At 39.8% G+C, this 23,800-nt stretch overlaps 1 protein-coding gene across 2 annotated transcripts; it reads right to left on the reverse strand.

Annotated features, from left to right (window-relative positions):
- Positions 1 to 1,537: 1,537 nt before the first annotated feature.
- LOC148014182 (thioredoxin-like 3-1, chloroplastic) lies at positions 1,538 to 22,655 on the reverse strand. 2 transcript variants are annotated; one of them, XR_015688752.1, is made up of 6 exons: positions 22,221 to 22,655; positions 3,078 to 3,152; positions 2,920 to 2,986; positions 2,169 to 2,276; positions 1,969 to 1,986; positions 1,538 to 1,877 (listed from the first exon to the last, which is right to left on the reverse strand). XR_015688752.1 is itself a non-coding variant. In XM_087667325.1 (5 exons), exons 1-5 carry the CDS (start codon positions 22,538 to 22,540, stop codon positions 1,776 to 1,778), a joined length of 582 nt encoding a protein of 193 aa, XP_087523451.1. In that variant the 5' UTR covers positions 22,541 to 22,651; the 3' UTR covers positions 1,551 to 1,775. The 2 variants fall into 2 exon arrangements, 1 of the variants encoding a protein (XP_087523451.1); XM_087667325.1 differs by lacking the exon at positions 2,169 to 2,276 and having other exon boundaries at positions 1,551 to 1,877; positions 22,221 to 22,651.
- Between the last annotated feature and the right edge of the window lie 1,145 nt (positions 22,656 to 23,800).

Below are 23,800 nucleotides of genomic sequence, written 5' to 3' on the forward strand. Positions count from 1 at the left end.
GTAATACCACTTGGAATCTCCAGAAAGGCCAAGCATGGTGGAAATCTGTGGTAATGACATGATGGCTTAACAAAACACCTTTCCAATCCAAGTTCTTCATTTGGCAAATGTTGATTGGTGCACTTCCTCTTGCCTCTACGCTCTCCAAGCTAAGAATTTCCAATGGTGGTTGTTTCTTTTGTCAAACATCAATACAAACCCCCCAGCATTGGTTCCTCACTTGTCCATTGGTGCAAAAGGTTTGGTTACTTTTCAACCATTTGGTTCCAAATGATTGGGCTATCAATGGTTCCAAAAGACTGTCTTTGGACATCCCAAGTTTGTGGATCCCGTGCAGGCTAATATGAAAGTGCTCTTTCCCTTCTTACGCTTCTAGGATTGTTGGCATATATGGACCATGAGAAATGCATTCATCTTTGATGCTTCATCAAGACTAGAGAGTCATATAGTTCACTTGAAAAAACTACTTTATTGGCAACTCGACTTGATTGAGTTAACAAATATTCTCCCTAGATAGGATTCGCTTGCTTGGCACACTGAAATTTCTTTTACCCCCTCTAGTTACTCTACTTCCTTTGTACTTTGATTGTGATATCTCAGATTTCATGTGCAATGGCCCAAAGCCATCCTATATCTTCACTCAAGCTCTTAAGGGAGTTTGCACATGTTTGGGCCCAAAAGCTTTTGTTAAGAATAAAAGAAGAATAGAATAACAAGACAGAAGATGTCCAAGAAAGGGAATACAAAAAGTCTATAGAAAACCTATAGTCAACCATGTGGCACATATAGTGACTCGGAATGTCCAAGGAAAATTAAAGAGAAACTAATAGAGCTTGCTCTTTCTCTATATACGAGAATGGTAGATGGTAAGTTCCAATCTAGGTACACCTTGACCTCACTTTCATGAATCTTCATGTCCTTCACTTTCCACTCACATGACTAGTCATAATTTAAAGAACAAATAAGCAATCTTTACCTGTCTATATGGTTCACCAACCCTCAAGTAACACAAAACCTTAGCCTACAGTAAGTATTTAGGACAAAGCTTCAACCTATATAAATGTTTTGCAAAAACAATTAATGGAATAAACAAACAAAATTAACCACTGATTGAATAAACAAACAGAACTAACTAGTACCCTCAATCTCAAAACTGGTAGAACAAAGGTTAAATGATTCAAAACTTGTTTAAACCACCTCCAAAGGTTGTTTTGGCTCACCACATATATATAGCTCACAACTTAGGGAGTAGACATATACGGTCTTGTTCTTCTCATTGTGAACTGGAAGAGGGCAAAAAGAACAAGCTGGAAGCTTTTATCAAAGTACTCCTGGCATTATCCTGCAGAAACTTCCCTAACACATGCCCCCAGCAGGCCAGGCGGGGGTGTGGGGGTGGGGGTGAGAGAGAGAGAGAGAGAGAGAGAGAGAGAGAGAGAGACGTGGACCTTCAAGCTTATAAGACAATGTACTGGGAAGTGTGCTTCAAGCTGCAGTTTTCTAGACGTCCCCCAAGCAAAAACAACTAAAAAATCTAAAATCCACGCTTGACCATAACTTCCTTATGTCAAAAATCATAAGAACAACATCAGTTTTTGTCAACAAGCATGAACATGGTCATGACAGTCTAATCAAGAACTTGGTTTCCACATGATTTCTTCATTAATGAAAAAATAGGCATGAAGTGGTACAATTGGAAAACAAGTCCAGCTCAAATTACACATTATGATACATGGATCCACTATCTTCTTCCCATATGTACAGCAAGGCTCTGATTACCTTACATGCTTTTGAAGCATTTCCCGAACTTCGTCTACCACCAACCAAGCCTTATGGCCTCCAATCACCTCATCACATTTTTCTCCATTTTTCCATAGCTGGACACAATCATTCAAGTTAACAAAAGGAGGATTTTGTCAAATCGGTTACAGCAGCGGGCAGCAAACAGCACAGCAAAAGGAATCTCACCTGGATAGTCGGCATTTTCTGTTCCCCCAGATTGTACATGCATCACAGAAGGGTTAAAACCATATTTAATTCAGAAAATATACAAACTCTGCACGATGCAGATTATTTCAAAAGGAAAAATGTGTTCGAAAATGCCCCAAGCCCAAAGGAAAAAGAAATCCGAATTGTTAACAGCCATTACAAGGAGAAAAAAAACTTGCATCTGGACAGAAGCATGCTGTAGGCCGGTGGCTGTCTCAATAAGAGTGTTTGTTGTGTTATACATGGCAGAAACTGTTCTCTGCCCATAAATGGACCAATTTTGGCCACTGCAACCAAAAAAAGGTTGCAGCATTATGACGAGACACAGATCAATAGAACACAGCATATGAGCTTGTGCATGCTAAATCTGTAACCCTGATTTACAAGGCCTGCTAGAGCAAGGTTTTCATGGTGATGGCATACTACAAGCATGCACAACGCAGAGACATAAACGTCATCTCCAAGTTCTCATAGTACATCTATCAGGTTCTGTGAGAATTGAATTAATCACCTCTTAAAATTCCATTTTTCTTAATGATGACCACTCCAATGAGAAGAGCTATAAAACGTGGGGCAATTCACCACCACAGGGTCTGTTCCTCATACTGCCAAAGTGCAAAGGTGTGATATGTGAATAAATTGACTCCATCCTACCACACAAAGCATCCAAGTACTTGATAATGGAGACAAAGGCTTGAACTACACCAGTTCAAAAATATTCCAGCAGTCATCAGGCTTGTGACTCCCTATGTTTGCACCATTAAACTTACATCTAAATCAAATTTTTTTCAATAGCAGTGTTCTTTGTAAACAAAAAACTGGTGCAAAGAAACTAAAAGACAAAAGGAGGCATCAGTATTACCATCATGATTTTTAAACAAAAAAATGGTGCGAATAAAGGAAGAGACACAAAGAAAGCATAAGTATTACCGTAACGTCAGCTCGTTTTACCAAAGCCTGAGGGACAGTGTTGACATCGACATAGTAAAATTTGGCACTGCATATCATGGAAAGTAAATCTTTGTTAGAAGATCATGTTTCTTTGGAGAGGTCTGGGAAATCCAATACTTCACAAACTGATAACTTACTCTTGCTGAAACTCTGCAGCCAGCTTTTCAAGCTTGGGTTTCAGGTAGATACATTTTCTGCACCATGCTGCCATCCTTTAATCAGACAGTCAATGTTATCAATAGAAAATGTAAAGCAAATGGGCTTCCTATCTATCATAGCAGATACACATTGGCACAGGATGTGACTAACATACTCATTTTATGAAATATGGGGTAAGCAAACTATGAGTGAGCAATAGACAAGAACTAATGACCTCAGTGCTTGGACATAAAGACATTCATCTCACATGCTTCATAGGCACCCTTAAACCCTCCTCTTCTACCATAAGACACAATGTAGACAGAGAAGTTTGCTCACCTACAGAGTGTGCATATTTGCAAAGAAACCCATTTCATAAGGTTAGGAAACTCGGCGTTATTTTAAACTTTCACAAATGGCATGCCCTAAATATCTTGAGACTTTTGAGCTCACCTGGATTCATTTAACACATTGACATAGATATTGGCATTGATTGTTGGAGTTTTGTTTTTAGTTGTTATCCATGATGATTGCATATGTTGATGGCTCCTTTTACAAGTAAAGTTGATGTTGGGCATGGGTAGTGGACCATGATGCATGCAAACATTGACGTTATGTTGAATGTTCATTTGCATTGTATAGAATAATGAATAATGACAATCTATGTTTTCTACACCACATGAGTCATATAGTATATGTATATAATACTTTCATACATTTTTTCATCTCAATTGAAACCCATTTCTAACAAAAACCATTGGCAACTATGAGAATGTGCCAAAAAAGAAAACTAGCCTGTAGACTGAAAGAGCAGCAAACATACACGAACAACAAGCAAATCAACCAATCAACAATTCAAAGTGGAAACTACTGCCACTCCCTTTTAAACTTGAAACAATCACACGACTAACATGGATTTGCTAGAACATGAGACTTCAAACATATTTTAGAGCAAAAAGTTGCATTGCGCTCATAGACTACATCACATGATTAAGAGTGCTTTGTGTTGGTGCATGTACGAGACTCGTAGCAACATCTAAACTTTCAAAAGAGGAGTTCTCTCACACAAATACACCAGTGTTGTGGAGTGACAAAATGTGGACCATGTTGGAGATGGCCCATTTAAAGAAATACTCGAGCACAAAAGATAAACACAAAGTGGATGACAAAACACAATAATAGAGTAGTAGAACTCAAAGGTGAAGAGTAACTCAAGAAAGAAGAATAAATGCTGAAAACAAACTATGCAAAAGTGAATACAAAACCTCAAATCTGCATGTCTGAGAATGGCCCAAGGTAGAGATGAACTAGAGAGTGTGTCATACTCTAAACAGTTCCCAAATCACAATAGGCAACCTTCAGCAAAGTGACCAGCTGCTGTAAACGGCTCAAAGCAGCTGTGCAACCTGCTCTGTCCCACAAACGCAGGGCTGAACCTGATGTAGACTCATCTGATGAAGTACATATCTCACAAAGCATCCTTGCGGTGAGTGACTTTCACGAACTCCTGCGCGTATTCCGTGCGACATCGAGAGTTGTCGCAATCATCATCTAGCCATTCTGCACAGTCTATCTCAATATGCTCTGATGCTTCAATCTCAAGTAGGCAGAGTCAATGCTCTAGACTAGCCCATGAGGGAGGGAGTGGTTCCAGGAGATGCTGTGGAGATATAGATGTTGTGGGACCACGATCGGTTGCTACTCCTTGCTCTCGTACAGGGTGGCTCAAGTGGGTGTTGTGAAGGCACCAATGCAACATCTTTGTCTCAGCAGTCTAGTTGACACTTGTCACCTCCACGGTTTATCATACTTGTAGGGATGTCTACTCTTGTGACTCTAGGTTTTGCTCAACCGTTTGCAAGTGACACCCCTATAGGTACTACTCTGAGAGATTCCACCCCCACAGGTATGCTAGATGTATAGGGATCTCCTAGTTATACCTAGAAGCGTGGTCGTAGGTAGGATAGGCCGCACCTTAGACACACCCTAGTAGGGTACGGATACCTCGTAGATGAGAAAACATGTGCTGTGATCATGAATGGTGAGGGGAGGAGGGTAATGGCTTGCATAACAGAGTTATGCTGGCATGTATTTGGGCACAATGCTTTAGACCATTGAAAGAATATACGGAAGAGGAGCGAGGACTATGTGATAGTGTCCTTGCATGAGGAGTTTCTGGTACCTATGGCAGTAGAGAGGTTTCCCACTGGATGGATGATGGATTGTATGCATGCATACATATTACATAGATGATCAGATGCATGCAAGGCAATCAATAGTGGTGCCTCAAAGTGTGCAAAGTGACAGCTCCTTGATGACGTGGAGATGTTGGGCAGCAAGTATGGGCAACAAATGATCAAATAACAAGCTGGAAGATGACTCTAGCAGCTGTACATATGGGTTGTGCAGAAAACACGGCCACAGGTAGTGTCGCCTGGCTGCAAACAGCTGTGAGAAGGCTAGAACAAGTTGCAAGCAGCAAACACAGCTGTGGAAGAAGGCTGGACAAGGCACCTGCCTAGCGGACAGCACCATGAACTAAGATCTCCACAAGAGGAGTGTGGATAACAATGGAACAAGGCACAAACTGATGATGAATCTGCAAAACAAGGGTTGAGCAAGTGGTTGGGTGGGCTCCTATTTATAGATGCAGATCCTCCCAAAAGTTTGGGTGTTTGCTTATGGGACACAAACTTTGGTATAAAATAAATTTTGGGGCCACTTAAAAAGAGCTAATGAAGGTCCAACTAGTAATTTGTTAAGAGATTTATTCATCCCCTGGACAAGCATTAGCAATTTACTGTTGTACAGTTAGCACTCTCAAGCAAACACAATTACACATTTCCTAGATATAGGTCGGACAGGTTTTTGCAGTCCTCTGGTGATTTCCAGCATTGTCGAGGAGTTAGGGTGGCCACACAAACTATGTAGGTGCCACATGGGATAGGTGGTACAGCATATCATTTTTTATTCATTATTTATCGCTGCGATTGATTATTTGCAGCAGTCGGCCAGTTTAGACTTGCCAATCTTTTTTATGATTATTTTATGCCTATTTATAGGCTGGTCAACCTCCGGTCACATTCACTTGGTTTTTCAAGTGGAGAGAGAGATTGCCTCAAGGAGATACATTCAACAGCCTGTGTACATATTTGCCTTCTTCACTTCAGCATTCATTCACTGCTGACTTTTCTGGTATCAAAGCAGCGTTGAAGGGTTGATTGATCGTAGGTGGATCTGGGAGATTTTAGCGCGACAAAAATTTGTATTTTCAGAGTTCAAGGGTGAGGAGGGCTGCACATTGACACAAGGCTGAGACAAACAGGTGAAGCACGGGAAAGGAGCAAAGTTGCTTGGTGCAGATTTCAAGTTTTCATCGCCTTGGGCAATTGAAATAGGTTCAAGACAAGCTGGAAAAGCCTTAGCAAGCTATATTTTTGAAGTCAAAGGGAACTACCCTTGTTTTTGTGTAGGTTATTCAGGTGACAATCTTCCAAGATTGACGTGGAGTTCCAAGCTATTATGGACCGTAAGGTCCTCATGTTACTAGCTTTAAAGAGACCATTTGTTTTAGGATCAAACAATTGATTTGCTTTAACCTCGAAAGAGTAGTCTATGAAAATCAAGAGCTCTCCTCAAGGCATGAGCTTCCCTATCTTGTCATCAGAAATATGTGTGTATGCATGAGTCAAGACTCCCAAAGACTCTAAGGTGAGAAATGGTGGGTCTAATGCCATGAAATGCCTTGAAGGGGTTCTTATAAGACCATCACAACCAAGCATTGATTGAGGATGCACACGGAAGTATTAACAACCTCAAACCATAGGTGCTCAAGTAGCTCTATTGCGAACAGTATAGAGCAAGCCATGTTTATCACAATCCACTTTCTACGCTCTACAACTCCGTTTTGAGAAGAGAACTTGCTAGAGGTGAACTATCATTGTATGTTGTGCTCATGTAAGGACTCAAAAAACTAATGGGAGATGAATTGTATACCGTTGTCACTCCTTAGTATCCCAATACCAACACCCATTTGATTTTGCACTACCTGCACCTATGTGGAGAAGTATGAAAAGGCATTAGTCTGTTCTTGACAAAGTCTACCCACATGTAGCTCAAATCGTTATCTACTAATAGAAAAAAGTATAACACATCATTTAAGGTGGTTGCGGATGCTGGCCAACTAACGTCAACATGACTCAACCTTAGGGGCCCCTCAGCTCTATGTGTGGTCTGTTGAGCATATGAAGCGATGTTGTTTTCCCAATTGACACACATTGTAGACATCCTTGGACAATTTTAGCCATGGAAGGCCCTCAAACCATCTGACAATGTGATAACTTGTAAAGAGAGTCATACTCAAGTTGTCATAAGCAACAATGCCAGAGACACTCCTCATTCATAGGTTTCCTAGCAAAAACTAGGCCGTGAAAATCTATGGGACTCCTAAGCCTTCAAATGTCGGTTGTGAGAGAAACTATGACATCAAATAGAGGCCATTAGGCTATACCGTACCACGAGCAATCACAAAACCAACCTTGGCATCAAGTGCCTCAATTGTGGACGCTATAAAGAAAACTACTCTCCCCAAGCAACAAAGTTGATGGACGAATAAAAGATTCACTCATGTATGGCCACAAGGATGTGTCAAGTGGGCCTCTGCAGCCGCCTTAAAGGTGGGCAACTCGCAAATGTGGATCAAACTCTCAACCTCAAATGTCTCTATGGAGACGAGATCGGCCTAAGGACCAAAGCCTATCAAAGGTCTGGCAAACTAGTATCACATCCCTTGAGAGTCGAGAATGGTGCAACCTGTGATGGCTAATTGGTGGCGACATGATTGTAAGATCTCCATGTTGAGCTAACATAAGCATTACATGCTGAATTAGCCACTTAAACAACCCCAATAATGCTTGATTAATAAAAACCCTAAATTGGTGCACGGTTCAAGAGAGTTTTAAAACTATGCATAGTACAAGGTCCTGAAACTTTCTATAAATAGACTTCCTGCCCTCCATCCAGTCCTATCTCGTTTTTGCAAGTTTTGAGCCCTCTAGCTTCGCTGCCTGCACCCCATTCGCAGAGGACATCTCATCCGAAGCTGCCCATTGCTGTCTACATTAGTCTTACACCTATTTCCAACATCCACCCTGTTGTTCTCTCACCTTCTAGCCATCACCTTGCTGATCTATACACACAGTTGCTGTGTTTGCTGGCTAGCGATCCCTCTCCACAGTCGGTGACTACTTCTGGACCACTTCCTTCTACTTGTGACCATCCAAACATTGTTGCCCTACTATTTTTGCTATCATCTCGCTGGGAGGACCACATCAGCATTTGCATTTGCAGTTTTTCTGCTATTGCCTAGTTTTTCTCTCCTCGGGTACCTGTGTTTTTAGTCTTTATCTCTCCTCATTGCCAATCTGCATCAAATCCACCTTCCACACCTGCGTTTGTTGGTGTTCGACCCTTGGAGGCTGCCTTGTTGCATTTCGGGTTCCGTTTGAAGTACGACACACTCTCCAGCTCATTACCTTTGCCTTGGTCCTTGAGACACAAGATTTCGAGATTCAATATTCATTCACTACATAGTGTGTTTGCTGCCTTAGCACTGTATTTTCAATAGACATTCACTTCAGTATTCTCTTTGTTCATTGTCTCTAAGTTACCCTAACCCTAACTATGTTCTATCAGTTTGTGCTTTGTCGTACGATTGGTTTTGGGTTTTGTGTGTTTAGAGCATTTCTTCACACTCAACTACACCTAATTTTGTTGGTTGCCACCACCTTGCCTCCATTGTGGGGAGTTATCATTTGTTACTATATTTTGGTAGTGATGTATGTGAACACACTTAGGACCAACGGGGCACTTTTTCCCCTATTTAGGAGGTTGTTTCCCACGGCCTTGTATATATATACCTATTCGCTTTTAGGGCATACTTTATCTTGTAAATCTTCTCTCTTGACACTTCTCAATACACTTTGAGTTGTGCTCTTTCAAGCTTCTTCTTCCATGCTTCTACTTTTACAACACTGTCCCTTGTTTACAAACTCAAAATCTTGCTTTTCAAACACAAAAGCTTGCTTTTGCCTTTCTTGCCTTTACTTTTTTCTCTCTTTTTTCGTTTTCTGTAAGCCCTAAGTCAAGCTACAACTTGTTTCAACCATAATTTTGTCATAAGAACCCCGAATATAGTCATCCAAGTACTCAAAATAATTGAAATAACCTTGATTTATAAGCTTATATAAACAAAATTATGAATATCTTATTCAAATACTAAAAAATAGAGCTTTTCGTAAAAGGGCTCCAACCTCTTGGGCAAAGTCATCAATACCCTCTACTTGATTTCCTCAAATTGGGACAAGGTTTGACAAGCATTCGCAAGTCAACAAATTTTCAATTTGGATGAACCCTCCCAATGACTACTACCAGTACTATGCAGGCTATTTCACCCTTTGTGCAGAATTTTCAACATCAACCACTTTTGCATATAAGAGCCTTCACAATCTTCTTTCTATTGTGCTGCACAGCAAACGTTGGGTTTTTGCATATTTTTGTCTACACAAGCAACTTTTGCATCAAGTACAATGAATACCTATAGCTAGAAACAATGATGTATCCCGTATGTTAATTGTGGAGGACAAGTTGAATGAAGCCAAGTATCTCCTATGGGCTTATATGATGCATCATGTCCTGGTTGCAAAGGGGCTTTGAAACATTGTATATGGAATTAAAAGGCGTCCTAGTGGTGTAGCACTGGTGCTTCAAAAGCTACAATTGCAGCAACAACAACAAAAATAGGCAATGTTGAGGATGCTACAGATTTGAGTTTTGTTCCAGCTGATGTTAGAGTGCCACTACTACGTGAAGATATGCTAGGGTTTGCATAGAGAAAACACAGAATGTACAACCACGACTAAACACAACAACTCAAGCGGTGACACAATAAACGCAAACCCTAAACAGAAAACTCAAAATGCAAAAACACAAATACAAACAGAGAGAGCAGAGAACTCTGAAATGAATAAATGTTGTAGATGAATGGAAGAGTGCACAGAATGCTGGAGGGCAGAGCAATGAACAATGTCATTGGGTGACATCCACAAGAGACGAATCCCAAGTACTGTAACCACTAATAGGAGCTAATATTTGATCACTCCAGGCTAAGTATAGGCAACAACTAAAATGGAGTGTACTAGTGCAAGGCGGCCTATTGGACAGGAAAACGTAGGGTATAGCAAATACTAGCAAGGGCAACAACCTGTCGCATGACTCCAAGAGCTGTAAATGCAAGCTGAACACGTGTAGTTGATGAGGCAACAACTGATGACAGCTCAAAAACTGTAAACACGACAAGCAAATGGCTCCAAGCTACTATAAACAGGTCACCAAGTGCTAAAGGAAGAAGAGTTGCAGTCACCAAGGGTTGGACAGCCTGTCGTTGGTGGCTAATGGCTGAAATCTGCACAAAGAAGTGAGAAACCTACACATAAAAGGATACCCTAAATGGTGAGCAGCCTGTCTATTTATAGATACACAAGGATCCTCCCAAATTAGGGTTTTGCTTATGGGACACAAAAACTCTCTAGGATCACATACCATTCAATGAAACCTTGGTAATTTACATGTTTTGGGACTATTTTAAAGTGCTAATCGGTTTACCTACTCCTGTCTGTTAAACGTACCATGATCCCACATATTCGATCATGCAAGATAGCTAAGGAAGAAATGAGGCTTGTAATGCTTACCTATGTAAGTAGTTAGAAAGTGAACATATGGATAAAGGTGACTCCATGGACAGTTTTTTGACAAAGATCAAAGATCTTAAGGAGCAATTGATTGCTACAAATAAGACATTGCCAAACAATTCACTTGTGCAAATTGTTCTCAATGGTATTCTTGATTCTTATTAGAGTTTTGCATCTACTCTTTGTTTGATGATGAAAGGCAATCCGAATGCTTTATCATTTGATAAGTTGGTTTCTATTTCGCTACGAGAAAAACAATCTAGCCAAGACATGTCCATTATGTGTGTTGCAAACCAAGCTTTTATAACTAGTCAAAAAGGTAAAGGAAAAGCTTCATTTTCTACTAGTTAAGTAAAAATCTACAAATGCTGCTCAAACAAAGAAGGTTGATAAGAATAACAAGGAAAAAGAAAGTCAAATAAGCAAAATATATAGGCTTGGGCTGGTACCATCATTTTCAGGTTCCAGTTTTGGACCTAAAAGGGGGTGTTGAGCTAAAAATGCATTATATGCTGATTAGCCATAAATTACAACCCTGAAACATGCTTAATTAAATTAAATTTCCAAACTTTCATTAAAAGAAATGCATTCCTTGAGAGTACCTATGCCCATAAGCCAAACCCTAATTTGGGAGGACCCAACCATCTATAAAGAGATAGGCTGCCCACTACTCAGACTCAGCATTGTTTTGCACCTTGTAGGTGCCTTCTCTCTGCTGTCCACAACCCATTTATGAAGAATATCTCAGTTTGAGCTGCTGCCTACTGTTTTCCATCATCAAGTGCCTATTGTCCAACCCCCTATTGCTGTTGACCACTGTTTACAGCCTGCTGCCATCACTAGGACTATTATGTTTACTATTGATCTACCATCTACAGCCTGCGTTTGGACCTACACAGCTATTGCCAACTTGCCATGTGGCAGCCAAATTTGTGTTTTGTAGTCCATAGGCTGCATTTTGTCGTTGCAACTACTGCCCAATCTGGCGCGGCATCAGATTTCTTGCGTTGGACTGATCCACATCATTGTCAAATGCTGCCCAATCTGGCACATCATCAGATTTCTTGTGTTCAACTGATCCACATCATTGTCAACTGCCACATCATCAGTCTTTGCTGCCTTTTGCTGTTCCAGCCTCTTTCTACCCATCTATCACTAATCCGGTCATCACAAAGTTGTGTTTGCTAACATCCTAGAAGGTTGCCTACTATGTTTCAAGATCCGCCAGAGTACGACACATTCTTCTGCTCATACTCTTTCCCCCAGTCCTACAGACACGAGGGTTTGGCGATCAATATTTCACCTACCACAGTGTGTTTGCCACAGTGAGCATTGCATTTATTCATTATTCACATTTCTTTCATCTTTTGTGTTCATTGTCTCTGCATGTGACATTAATGTGACATTAAAAGTGATATTTAATGTCACGTTAAGGTCATAAATATGGAATGTGACATTAAAAGTGACATTTAATGTGACATTAAGGTAAATCTAGGGGAACATGCACAAGAATGACCATCCGGGCTCTTGGGCGCCCGAACGGGGTTAAGGGGAGCCTAGAGAGTAAGAGAGTGGCTGGCAAAGGAATCCGAGTTAAAGGGCCAGCACTAATCTAGGCGTGGTTGGGAGGAGAAGAATCACTCGTGCTCAGGATTTTGTTCATCGTTTCTCTCTGTGTTGTCCGAATCATCTTACATTGGTATCAGAGCCTATGGTTCAACGATCAGATCCGTCGTCTATCAGAGATCGTTAGTTGTTCGTCAGATTGTCAATAATACGCTAGATCGTCAGTCACCCGCCAGGTCGTCAACTCTTCGTAAGGTCGCATGAGTATCAGGTGCCGTGAAAACGTGACGGGCCGTGAAGGAAAAGAAAGGTGAAACGTGCCAGGCGCCGTGAAAACGCGACGGGCCGTGAAGACAGAAAAGTAAGACGTGCCACGTCACATTAATGTGACACGTTACGGTCAGGGAAAAGATTAGACGTGGGGTCGCGAGGACCAGACCAGGCGTGGGGTCACGAGGATCAGACGTGGGGTCATGAGAAAACGTGACTTTGTCACGACTGCTGTTGACGGGTAACTGTGACTGCTCCTAAGATGGACGTGACTGCGACTGTTATGAGAGGGACAGAAGGATGTCACATACGACTGAAGTCAGGAAATTGAATTTCCAGCATGACTGTTTTACTGTTCTAGTCTGGGAAGATAAAATTTGTTCATTACTCTTCTGGCTTCTTTCCAAACCAGCAACTACAGTCTGTCATTAAAAATCAGGGAAGTACTTTACTTTGTATGCAAATTTCTTATTTTTGCTTTCCAATTCCAGTGTATTAATGGCAGAAAAAGGGAAAGAAAGGGTAATGGAAAGCTCTAGTTCTGGGGATCAACCTATGGTAGATCCCCATGAACCAGACATACAAGAAGAACAATGGGAAGAATTTTTTGCTACGCGAGAGCAATTCGATGATCTTACTGCTCGTGTGCAAACTCAGGGGGGTTCAAATGGAATTTTTAACTCAAACACCTACTGAAATAAAATCTCAATTAACTTTATTGTTGGAAAGAGATAAAAATAAGATAGAAATCTCAGATGTCCCATCTTCATCGAAAGATTTAGATGTGACTATGCGAGATCCTAAGGAACCCCAAACTTACCATAAATTGAGGGATAATCCAGTTCTAAAGGATATGAAACCACCTCAATTTTATGGGGAGGAAAAAGATAGGAATAAAGACACAATCTTTAATTTTCTCCAAAAATGGGAAGATTTACATAAATTAAAAAATACCCCACCACATCTCCAAGCACTGGAGGCTAGTTTAACTTTGGGGCCCAAAGCATATAAGTGGTGGCGAACTTTAAAGGAGGCGAATAAAATACCTGAAACTTGGGCTCAATTTGAATCCGTCTTTTTGAAAGAATTTCTTCCTGAGAATGAAATGGAAAGAAATTGGGAAGATTGGGATTATGTCAGACAAAAGGGAAGACCCCTGCTGACATATCTGGAGGAATATCGCGAGATAATCCTCAAACTGGAAGGAATAGATGAATTCCAAAAAACAAGAGGATTCATTAGGGGACTAGATAAAGCCTGTAAAAAGGAAGTAAAACGGAGTTTACCTAAGACGCTGGAAGAGGCAATTAAATTTGCATTAATTTATGAAGATAGTATGCGTCCAGGTACACTCACTAGTCTCACTGATACGGAACCCAAGTCTAAGGAATTGGAAACCTCAAATTTTGTGGGCAAATTTAAAAGGAAAATGCCATTTTTTAAGGGTAAAAAACAACCTTTTGAAAAGAAACCATATATGAGGCCAAAGTTAAGTCCTAATGACTTTGATAAGGCCAAAAAAGAAAAGTTGTGTTTTAATTGCCTATCCCCTAACGATCTGCTTGGAATTGCCCTCCAAAGAAAAAGGGGAAAGACAAAGGAAAGGATAAGGACAAGGGCAAGGGAAAAGAAAAACAAATCCATGTAGTGCAGACCTTAGAATTAAAGGGCCATGAAAAGTACAAATCTTTAGAGGTCTTGCACATGGATGTACAACATAAGTGTTGTATGTCAACTTCTATGTGGCAGCCTACTTTTGGGCCACATGATTTACTTAGAGTACATGGATTGATAGCTGGAAAACGGGTTAGAGTCATGATTGATGACTCTGCCACACATAATTTTATAAATTATGCACTTGTCAAAAAATTGAAACTTCCCCAACAAAACAATGAGCATCAATATGTTGTTCGTATGATGCAAGGCCAAGACAATAAAATATGGGATACAATGGTATCCAATTTGGAAATTGAGATTCAAGGATATAAAGATAAGCTTGATTTCCAAATAATGAACATGGAAAGAGCTGATATTGCTCTAGGGAGGGAGTGGCTATGGGGATTGGAACCATCCTTAAAACGTAGCTATCACCATAATACACTGGAATTTGAAAGGGATGGTAAGACTTTTGTCATTCAAGGTGAACATGAAGTATCTGATAATCCTTTGCTGTGTTCTACTGAAGTTCAGAAGCTGATAAAGAAGGAAGTTTGTGAGGTATATATGCTATGGTCTCTTCCTGTACAGAATACTTTTACTTTCTGTAATATAAAGCAACATTTTTCTTATGTTTGTGAGTTGAATGTTAATAATGAATTGAATAGTTTGTTAGATGATTTTAAAGACGTGTTTCCTTCTGATTTACCAAGTGGCCTTCCACCAGATAGGGGTGATATAAATCACCCAATTGATATAAATAAGGATACACACCCAATTTCAAAACCACCGTATAGGTTAAGTGAAACACAGCATCAAGAAGTTGAAAGACAAATTAAGGATTACCTGGATAAAGGGTTTATTCAACCCAGTAATTCACCTTGGGCTTCACCAATTTTATTGGTAAAGAAAAAAGATGGCTCTATGCGACTTTGTGTTGACTATAGAGCACTTAATAAAATAACGGTGAAGAATAAATTTCCTATGCCCAGAATGGAAGATCTTTTTGATCAATTGCAAGGGGCAAAATTCTTCACAAAGATAGATTTAAGATCAGGCTATCACCAAATAAGAATTAAGGCACAAGATGTTTCCAAGACGGCATTTCATACTAGATACGGGCATTATGATTTTTTGGTGATGCCTTTTGGCCTCACTAATGCACCAGCTACCTTTATGAAGCTGATGAATAGTGTTTTACGGCCCTATCTAGGACATTTTGTAGTAGTCTTCTTGGATGATATCTTGATCTTTAGTAAATCAAGAGACGAACATTTGGAACACTTACAATTAGTATTCCAACTGTTAAGAACACATTCCCTTTATGCGAAGAAAACTAAATGTGAATTCTTTGCACAAGAGGTCAAATATCTGGGGCATATTATCTCGAAAGAGGGAATCAATATGGATCCAGAAAAAGTAAGGGCAATTATTGAATGGCCACCTCCAAGGAACCTGGAAGAGCTGCAGATCTTCCTAGGTTTATCTGGATTTTATCGTAGATTCATTCGAGATTATGCCAAAATAGCTGTTCCAATGACAGACCAACTTAAAGGGAAAGGGAAAAGTTTTAATTGGGGAACAGACCAAAATGAAAGTTTTCAAAAACTTAAGGTAGCTATTGCTACAGCTCCAGTATTATTAATAGTGGATTCCAATAAACCATTTGAGGTTGAAGCTGATACCAGTGATAAGGCAATAGGCGCGGTCTTATACAAGAAGGTTGACCAGTTGCTTTTGAAAGCAAGAAATTAGATCGTGCAAAACAGAATTATTCTATTTATGAGAGGGAGCTGTATGCAATAGTACATGCAATGAAGAAATGGAGGCACTATTTGTATGGTGCCAAACTTTTGATTTTATCGGATCATGAAAGCATTAAGTGGCTTAATGATCAACCGGATTTACACGGGCGTAAAGCCAGATGGGCCGAACTCCTCCAAGAGTTCGACTATGAGATAAGATATAGAAAAGGAAAGTATAATATAGTAGCTGATGCACTCAGCAGAATGCCCATCATTAATGAATTGAGTTTTACTCAGTTCACTTCCAACTTGCTTGAATCTTTAAAAGGGAAATGCCAGGTTGATCCGGCATATTCCAACATATGGGAAGCAATAAAAAATGGGGATCCAAATGAAAGTGCTTCTAATGAGGAAGGAATATCTGAGGATGTTCAACAAGAAAATGGAGCATCAGGGGTTGCTCAAACTGGATTCAAGTGGAAGAATTTTACCATTGATAATGGTTATTTACTCTACAAGGGTAGGGTATGTGTCCCGAAAGATACAGAAATAAGGCGCCAGATACTCTTTGAGTGTCATGATACCCCTAGTGCGGGAGATCCAGGAGTTAATAAGACTTATAGTCTTATTAAAAGGCAGTTCTATTGGCCTGGAATGAATAAGGACGTCCTTGACTATGTGGTCAAATGTAATAAATGCCAGGTTAATAAAGCTGAAAGATTAAAAATGGGAGGACTTCTCCATCCATTAGAAATTCTTTCGGGGAAATGGGAGAGTATCTCCATGGACTTTATTGTTGCTTTACCTAGAACACAGAGGGGGCACGACTCTGTGTGGGTGATTGTGGATAGGTTAACCAAAATGGCTAGGTTCATTCCAACTTCAACTGATGTTAAAACACCAGAATTGGCTAGATTGTTCGTAGAGAACATATACCGATTGTATGGCCTTCCGGCAAATATAGTTTCTGATCGGGATAGAAAATTTGATAGCCATTTTTTGCGTGCGGTATTTAGGAAATTGGATACTAAACTTAGCATGAGTACGGCGGATCACCCGCAAACAGATGGGCAAACTGAAAGGGTTAACCAAATTCCTGAAGATATGCTTAGGGCATATGTAAGTAAAAGGCAAACTAATTGGGAAGAGTATTTACCGATAGCAGAGTTTGCATATAACAGTGCCAAGCACTCTTCCACTGGATATAGTCCATTTATGTTAATGTATGGGTTTCAGCCCAGAGCTCCTTTTGCAGTAGGACTGCATAAGGAAAAGGTTCAGGCAGCTAAAGACTTTTTGGAGGATATGAATAGTATGTTAAAATTTGCTCAAGAAAATATTAAAAAAGCTCAAAATCGAGCTAGAGCATATGCAGATCCTCACCGAAGAGACATCTCCTTTGAAGAAGGAGAATTGGTCTATCTTAAGGTGCCTGAGCAAACTAAAACTATGAAAAAGGGACAATGTCCAAAGCTTTCACCAAGGTATTGTGGTCCTTTCATAATACTTAAAAGGGTGGGAGAATTGGCTTACAAGCTCCAACTACCTGCTGGTAGTAAAATACATCCAGTTTTTCATGTAAGTAAATTAAGGAAGAAGCTGGGTGATTTGGATAATTTAATCTTAAATGATGATATTGAGGAGCTATTCAATGACCAATCTAATCCACATGAACCAGAAAAAATATTAAATGTTCGTAATAGACGAACAAGGAATACTCTTTATCAGGAATGTTTGGTCAAGTGGAAAGATTGTTCAGAAGAAAGCTCAACATGGGAGCGAGTAAGTACTTTAAACAAAAGGTTTCCCGATTTACAATTAGACCTTCCAAGTATCGTTTTCAAGGACGAAACCGATTCTTAAGGGAAAGGAAATGTGACATTAATGTGACATTAAAAGTGATATTTAATGTCACGTTAAGGTCATAAATATGGAATGTGACATTAAAAGTGACATTTAATGTGACATTAAGGTAAATCTAGGGGAACATGCACGAGAATGACCGTCCGGGCTCTTGGGCGCCCGAACGGGGTTAAGGGGAGCCTAGAGAGTAAGAGAGTCCAGGAATAGTAGGACTCCAGGAAGTTGACGGCTGGCAAAGGAATCCGAGTTAAAGGGCCAGCACTGATCTAGGCGTGGTTGGGAGGAGAAGAATCACTCGTGCTCAGGATTTTGTTCATCGTTTCTCTCTGTGTTGTCCGAATCATCTTACACTGCATTAACCCTAACCCTAACTCTGTTTCTTTATCACTCTATGCATGTGTTATATGATTTTGTTTGTTACTCTAGTCGAGCATTTCTTTACATGTTGCTACTAAACACCATGAGACATTCGTCGCATCACCTCTTACCACAAGATGAGCTCTTCACTCTTCTACCTCTAGCTCTTTAGCTAAAGTAAAGGCCTACATCCCTAGAGTCTGATCTACTAGAGCTAGTGGCCAATACAAGTTTTACCTCTTCATGTATCAAAAGGGCAACCAATTCTTCAAAGTCTCACAGTCTTGGCTTGCTGAAATATGTGTCAAATGTCTTGCACTAAGGACCAAGATATCGTTCAAGGAAACTACAACCATATTATCATCCTCAATAGATACTCCAATAGATCCTAATTGATCTACAAGTGTCCCAATCTCTATCGCATAATCATGTATAAACCACCCACTCATCTGTCAAAAGTGGGTGCAATGGTGGAAGTATGAGAATCTATTGGAATAGACAGCACAAACACAAGAGAAGAGAAGCATTGCGAAGAAAGAAGACCACTACAAAGGAACTCAAAGAAGAGATGTTAGGGAAATGGAATCCATATACCAAGACAAGGGACAGTACGAACTCAACAGTGAGTCACCGGCTGATGCGAGCACTAGCATTGGCTCCCTCTCTCCAACAAGACCTGCATATAGTGTATGCTTAAAATGACTGAGGAGGGAGCAATAGCCTGTAGTAAGGCCAATAACATGAACAGGTCAACCATAATTTGGGATCAAAAAATAAAATCAACCAGCATTAAAATCAATAGGCAGCCATAAAATAATGTGCAGTTGGCCATGAAACAAGTGCCCTAACTTTGGCAACCACATCACCATGTGCCAGGCCATTGGAACATGCATAGACTCACACATGAGCTAACAATATTCGCTAACAATTTTATTGAACTTTCACTTCAACTAAGTCTTACTAGCACTAGTGGTTGTGCCATAGTACTTAAACAACATATTCCATGCTTCTTTAGATGACTTGCAATTAATGCTTTGTATTGCCATAGCACCCGACATACATAAACAGAACCAATGAAAACTTTTTAAGATCTCTTTGTCCAAGTATTGTGGGCTTTAAAATGTTAGATGTTGGATACCTTTTTGGAAGCTTCAGCTCTACCTCATCACCTATAACTAAGTCATGATAAGATTTGCCTCCAAGAAGTTCTCCAACCTAAACTTCGATATTGCAAAATTAACCAACTTTTCTTCCACAATCTATGTAATGCTATCTAATCCACTTGAGTTTGCCATGATACCGAAAGCAATCCAAAATGCAATTAGAAGTGGCTACATGTTGTACAAAAGCCAATACACCAAGGCCAAAAGACCCAATCCAAGCATCCAAGAATGCACCACAATTACCAATCCAAAATCTAAGCATCCAAGAATACATCAGCACAACAAGCAATCCAAATAGGCTCAAACTAAAGCTCAAAACATCATAACACAAAGCTACTCCATGTGTAACATAATGCCAAGCAACCATAGCCATGCTCAAATCAAAGGCCAATACATCACCAAATACATGTCCGATATCAATGCCAAGTACATCCAATAATCCCAATAGCAATGTCCAATACAATGCAAAACTTATAGTTCACAAGCACATCCAATTGTGCCACAAATGCATCTATTGCCAATGCCAAAGAGCCCCTAGAACTTGCACTCAAATCCATCTCCAAAAGCTTTAAATATGTCCTTTTTTCCAAGCTAGGAGCAATGCTACCAACTTGAAATACCCAATGTAAACAAACCAAAGATAAACCAATTCGTCAATCATCCAAATTAATAATTTTGCAGTGTGAATAGACTTTGAGACAAACTAGTTTGAATCTGAACCTGTTCAAAATTAATCTGATTGAGTTCAAAATTAAGCAATGTGAATGGGATTTATTTTATAAAGATTCTAAAGATTTAATAATGTTTTCTCTTAAAATCTTATCCTTGTTTTAATAGCAACAATGTCATTGACTACATCATCAAACATGACAATCCAATAGTATGTCCCCACCAAGATGTTATGGTCCAAAACATTATTGGTCATAATTACAGCTTCAAAGCTCTCTTATGAGCCACAAACTGAATTCAATCTTCCTTCTTCTCTTCTCTAATTATTGTTCAAAATTTTCCTCAAAATAAAGTCAATAGCTCTTGTTCACATGCATTCAAGCCCACAATGGCTTCCAAGAATCCAAATCGAACCGGCAACCCAAAAACTCTTCAAATGGAGACCCATCTGCTTCTGTTGGCTTTTGATTGAGCCATTGAAGCTCTCAAAAACAGTCCCACGATTGTTGCCCTTAACCTTTTTGGATTTGGGCTATGGCAGCCCCAAATACTGACCACAATCAGGCTATTGGCAGGCCTCAATGCAATAAATCAGCTGAAAAAGGGCTAGATAATAGTTGATACCTCACACAAGCCTGAAGAAGACTTGAATCGAACACTCAATCACTTGCTTCAAATTTTCTCCACTACGAGCTCCACCACTGTGGACAACAAGCTCTCCACTCTGGTGGCAACACCTCTGAGCTTCTACTCTAATACCATGATACAAAATGAGAGAGAGAGAGAGAGAGAGAGAGAGAGAGAGAGGAGGCGTGTGCTCTCTCTATTCTTTCCATTATCACAACATCCTAAAATGAAAGCCAACCATAAAAGATAGAAAAAGAACTAATTGTGGTTGAGTCAATATGACCCAGCATATTCTCCTACCACACATAATAGTAAACATAAAGTAGCGAGCTTGAATCTTAACAAAAGCAAGCTGCCAATTTACACATACAAGTTGAAACCAACAGTGACAAGCCAAGAGCAAGCAACAAGCAATCGAATCAATGTGCATGCAAAGTGCCAAGGAGGGAGCTTTTCAATAGGCTACAAATATATGTGCATTGAGACTTGAGGGAGTCAACATGGATCAGAGGCAAGAGTATGAGTACCTCCCTAGACGAATCCAAAAGCACTTTGTAGAAGTGGCATACATGTTTGTAACACTAAACCAAAGAAATGGAATAGCTCCTAATACCCCCCAATGACTAAAAGATGGAGCTCACAAGCAAAAGGTGACCACAGTGGATATATTGGCTAACACCTCCTCAAAAATCTTGGGCATGATACAAAGGTCTAAATTTGAAGCAGAAGATGGGAATGCCATCTCAAAAAAATATCACCATGGGGCAAGGTATGCACCTCCTAGAAATCGCATAGCTGCCACTGCGGAAGTCTATGTCTCCACCGCAATATTTGGACTACCACATCAGACATGCATCACATCGCACCAAGTATACACTCTTCGTAGAGCCTACCAACTTGCTGAGTCTTGATCAGTCCATGTTTTTCACATTTCAACCAGTCCAACTAACCCATGGCCTGACAGACCACGTCATTTGCTTTCAGATTTCAACCTGTCCAACTAAACCATGCTTGACAGACCCGGCCATTGGCTGATAAATGAGTACATAGCATCAGTGCATCCAGCTACACATCCCGTATTCATAGAAAGATTTCATACCAATAATTCTACTGGGTGCTGGCTGTAGTCAAATATCCTGAAGACTACCCTCATCTTGCACCTAAGCAATATTTCCACCCTACTATTCTCTGCAATTTACTTGTTTCGGCATTCTATAAATTCAGTGTGCCCATGTCCACGTTCAAATTGTGTTTAAAGAATAAGGTTATACTCTGCCATTACAGCATACGCATTCCTATTGTGCACATCCTGATAAGTACGGTGCCAAAAGTTAGTGCGCGGTAAGGTTCATCGTATGAGACATGAAACATAAACCACAACAAAGTGGACGTCTTTATGATGCATATAACAACAAAATGGATGCCTTGATGAGCACTTTCAAATGCATATTCTCAGCAAATGAAAGCGTGGTACTTACCAATCTACGATGATAGGCTTGGATCGCTCTTGGGCTTGAGCTAATGCTAAATCGAACTGCTCCTCGCTGGCTATGGGCTCCAGTTCCACAAATGAGCTCTTTTCTGGTTTGGGCGAAGGTGCGGAGCCGTGAGTCCAGAGAGAGAAGGCTTTACCTGCCACGCAAGAGGAATGCGATGTCGTCCGGGTCGCAGAGGATCTGTTGAAAGTAGTATTGTGGGATGGGTTCCTTCCGAGCTGAGACGAGAGTGCACAAGAAGACCCAACAGGGACCCCTAAGCTGTTCTGGGTCGTTGAGAGAGAAGTCACAGCTGCTGCCATAACCGCCAGCTACTTCCGAACATCAAAGAGAAAAGGGGCTCTTTCTCTCTCTCTCTCCGTGAGACGAGTCTCCGTTTCCATTATCCATCCAGGCCTATACCATGACCACAACATAAAGAACCTTCTTTTAAGTAATTCAATTCAACCTTACATCTGTGATAGGCCGAGGTGGCAAAAGTCGTATTGAGCACCTTCACATGACCAACTAGGAAGGCACGTGCAAGGAAGCCCAGTTGCTTGTATTATTCAAAGAAAGTCAGTAGTATCATGTTTCTTTGTGGAGTAGTTTAGATCCATTGTTTCGTGATGGTTTTCCTCGTGAATATGCTTGTATGCTTATTTGATATCTAGTCTAGATTTTAAAGGAGACGATCTCAAATATTTTTCCAGAGTTTAAATGATGTTTTGCTTAAAGTTATGTAGCCATGTTGAATGTATGTTTTTGGAACGGTGCATTGGATGAAAAGGACTTACAGACTTATGAAGCTCCTAAGCTTTTATCATAAATCTCAACTATAACTTGTGATGTTCTCTTGATGAATAGTACCTTGCAAAAAGCAAAAGATAAAAGAAGTTACTTGGGCAAAGTCTATAATGGAATAGCTTTGATATCCTATTATATTTGTACATGAATCACATCGTAACATTGTACAAGCATACTCAAATCGCATATCAAAGAGCTAGCACAAGTCTCTTAATCATTTCATAATTATGGGGGGAAAGGTATCATTCCCTTATATACATTCAAGAAGGATATGTACTTTTCTTACATTACTATCCAATACTACAAAAATAACTTTTAGGAAAAACATACTTCTAGAAATTGATTCTAACTTTTGGTAGAGAAGAGACTTCTTGAGTTTGTGTAGCCTTCGATAGGATCGAACCTATAATTATGGTAACTAACCAATTTGTCATACTAAATGTATGAGTGTTCTATAATGCCATTGCAAAAAAAGAATGATGCATGAGTAGCCACCTAAAGTAAGCACAATATAATGGTCTATTACTATATCTCAATGAATTGCCTTCTATATAATGATATTCATTATGTATAGTAATAACTATATCATAGCAAATTAATTATAAAATCAAGCAACCTATATACTATGTAAATAATGCATGAAGTAAAGAAACGTATCTAAATGAATAGTAGTACCTATATTCATTTAAATATAAACTATATTAACATTAATAACCAAGTAAGCTTTAAATAGTAAATATATTAACTCTAATTATATTAAATGTATCAAAACATAC

This window comes from Lygodium microphyllum, chromosome 25 (assembly GCF_053477565.2).
Source record: "Lygodium microphyllum isolate KBCC chromosome 25, Lygodium_microphyllum_v1.1.10, whole genome shotgun sequence".
In the NCBI taxonomy this organism is placed as follows: Eukaryota; Viridiplantae; Streptophyta; class Polypodiopsida; order Schizaeales; family Lygodiaceae; genus Lygodium; species Lygodium microphyllum.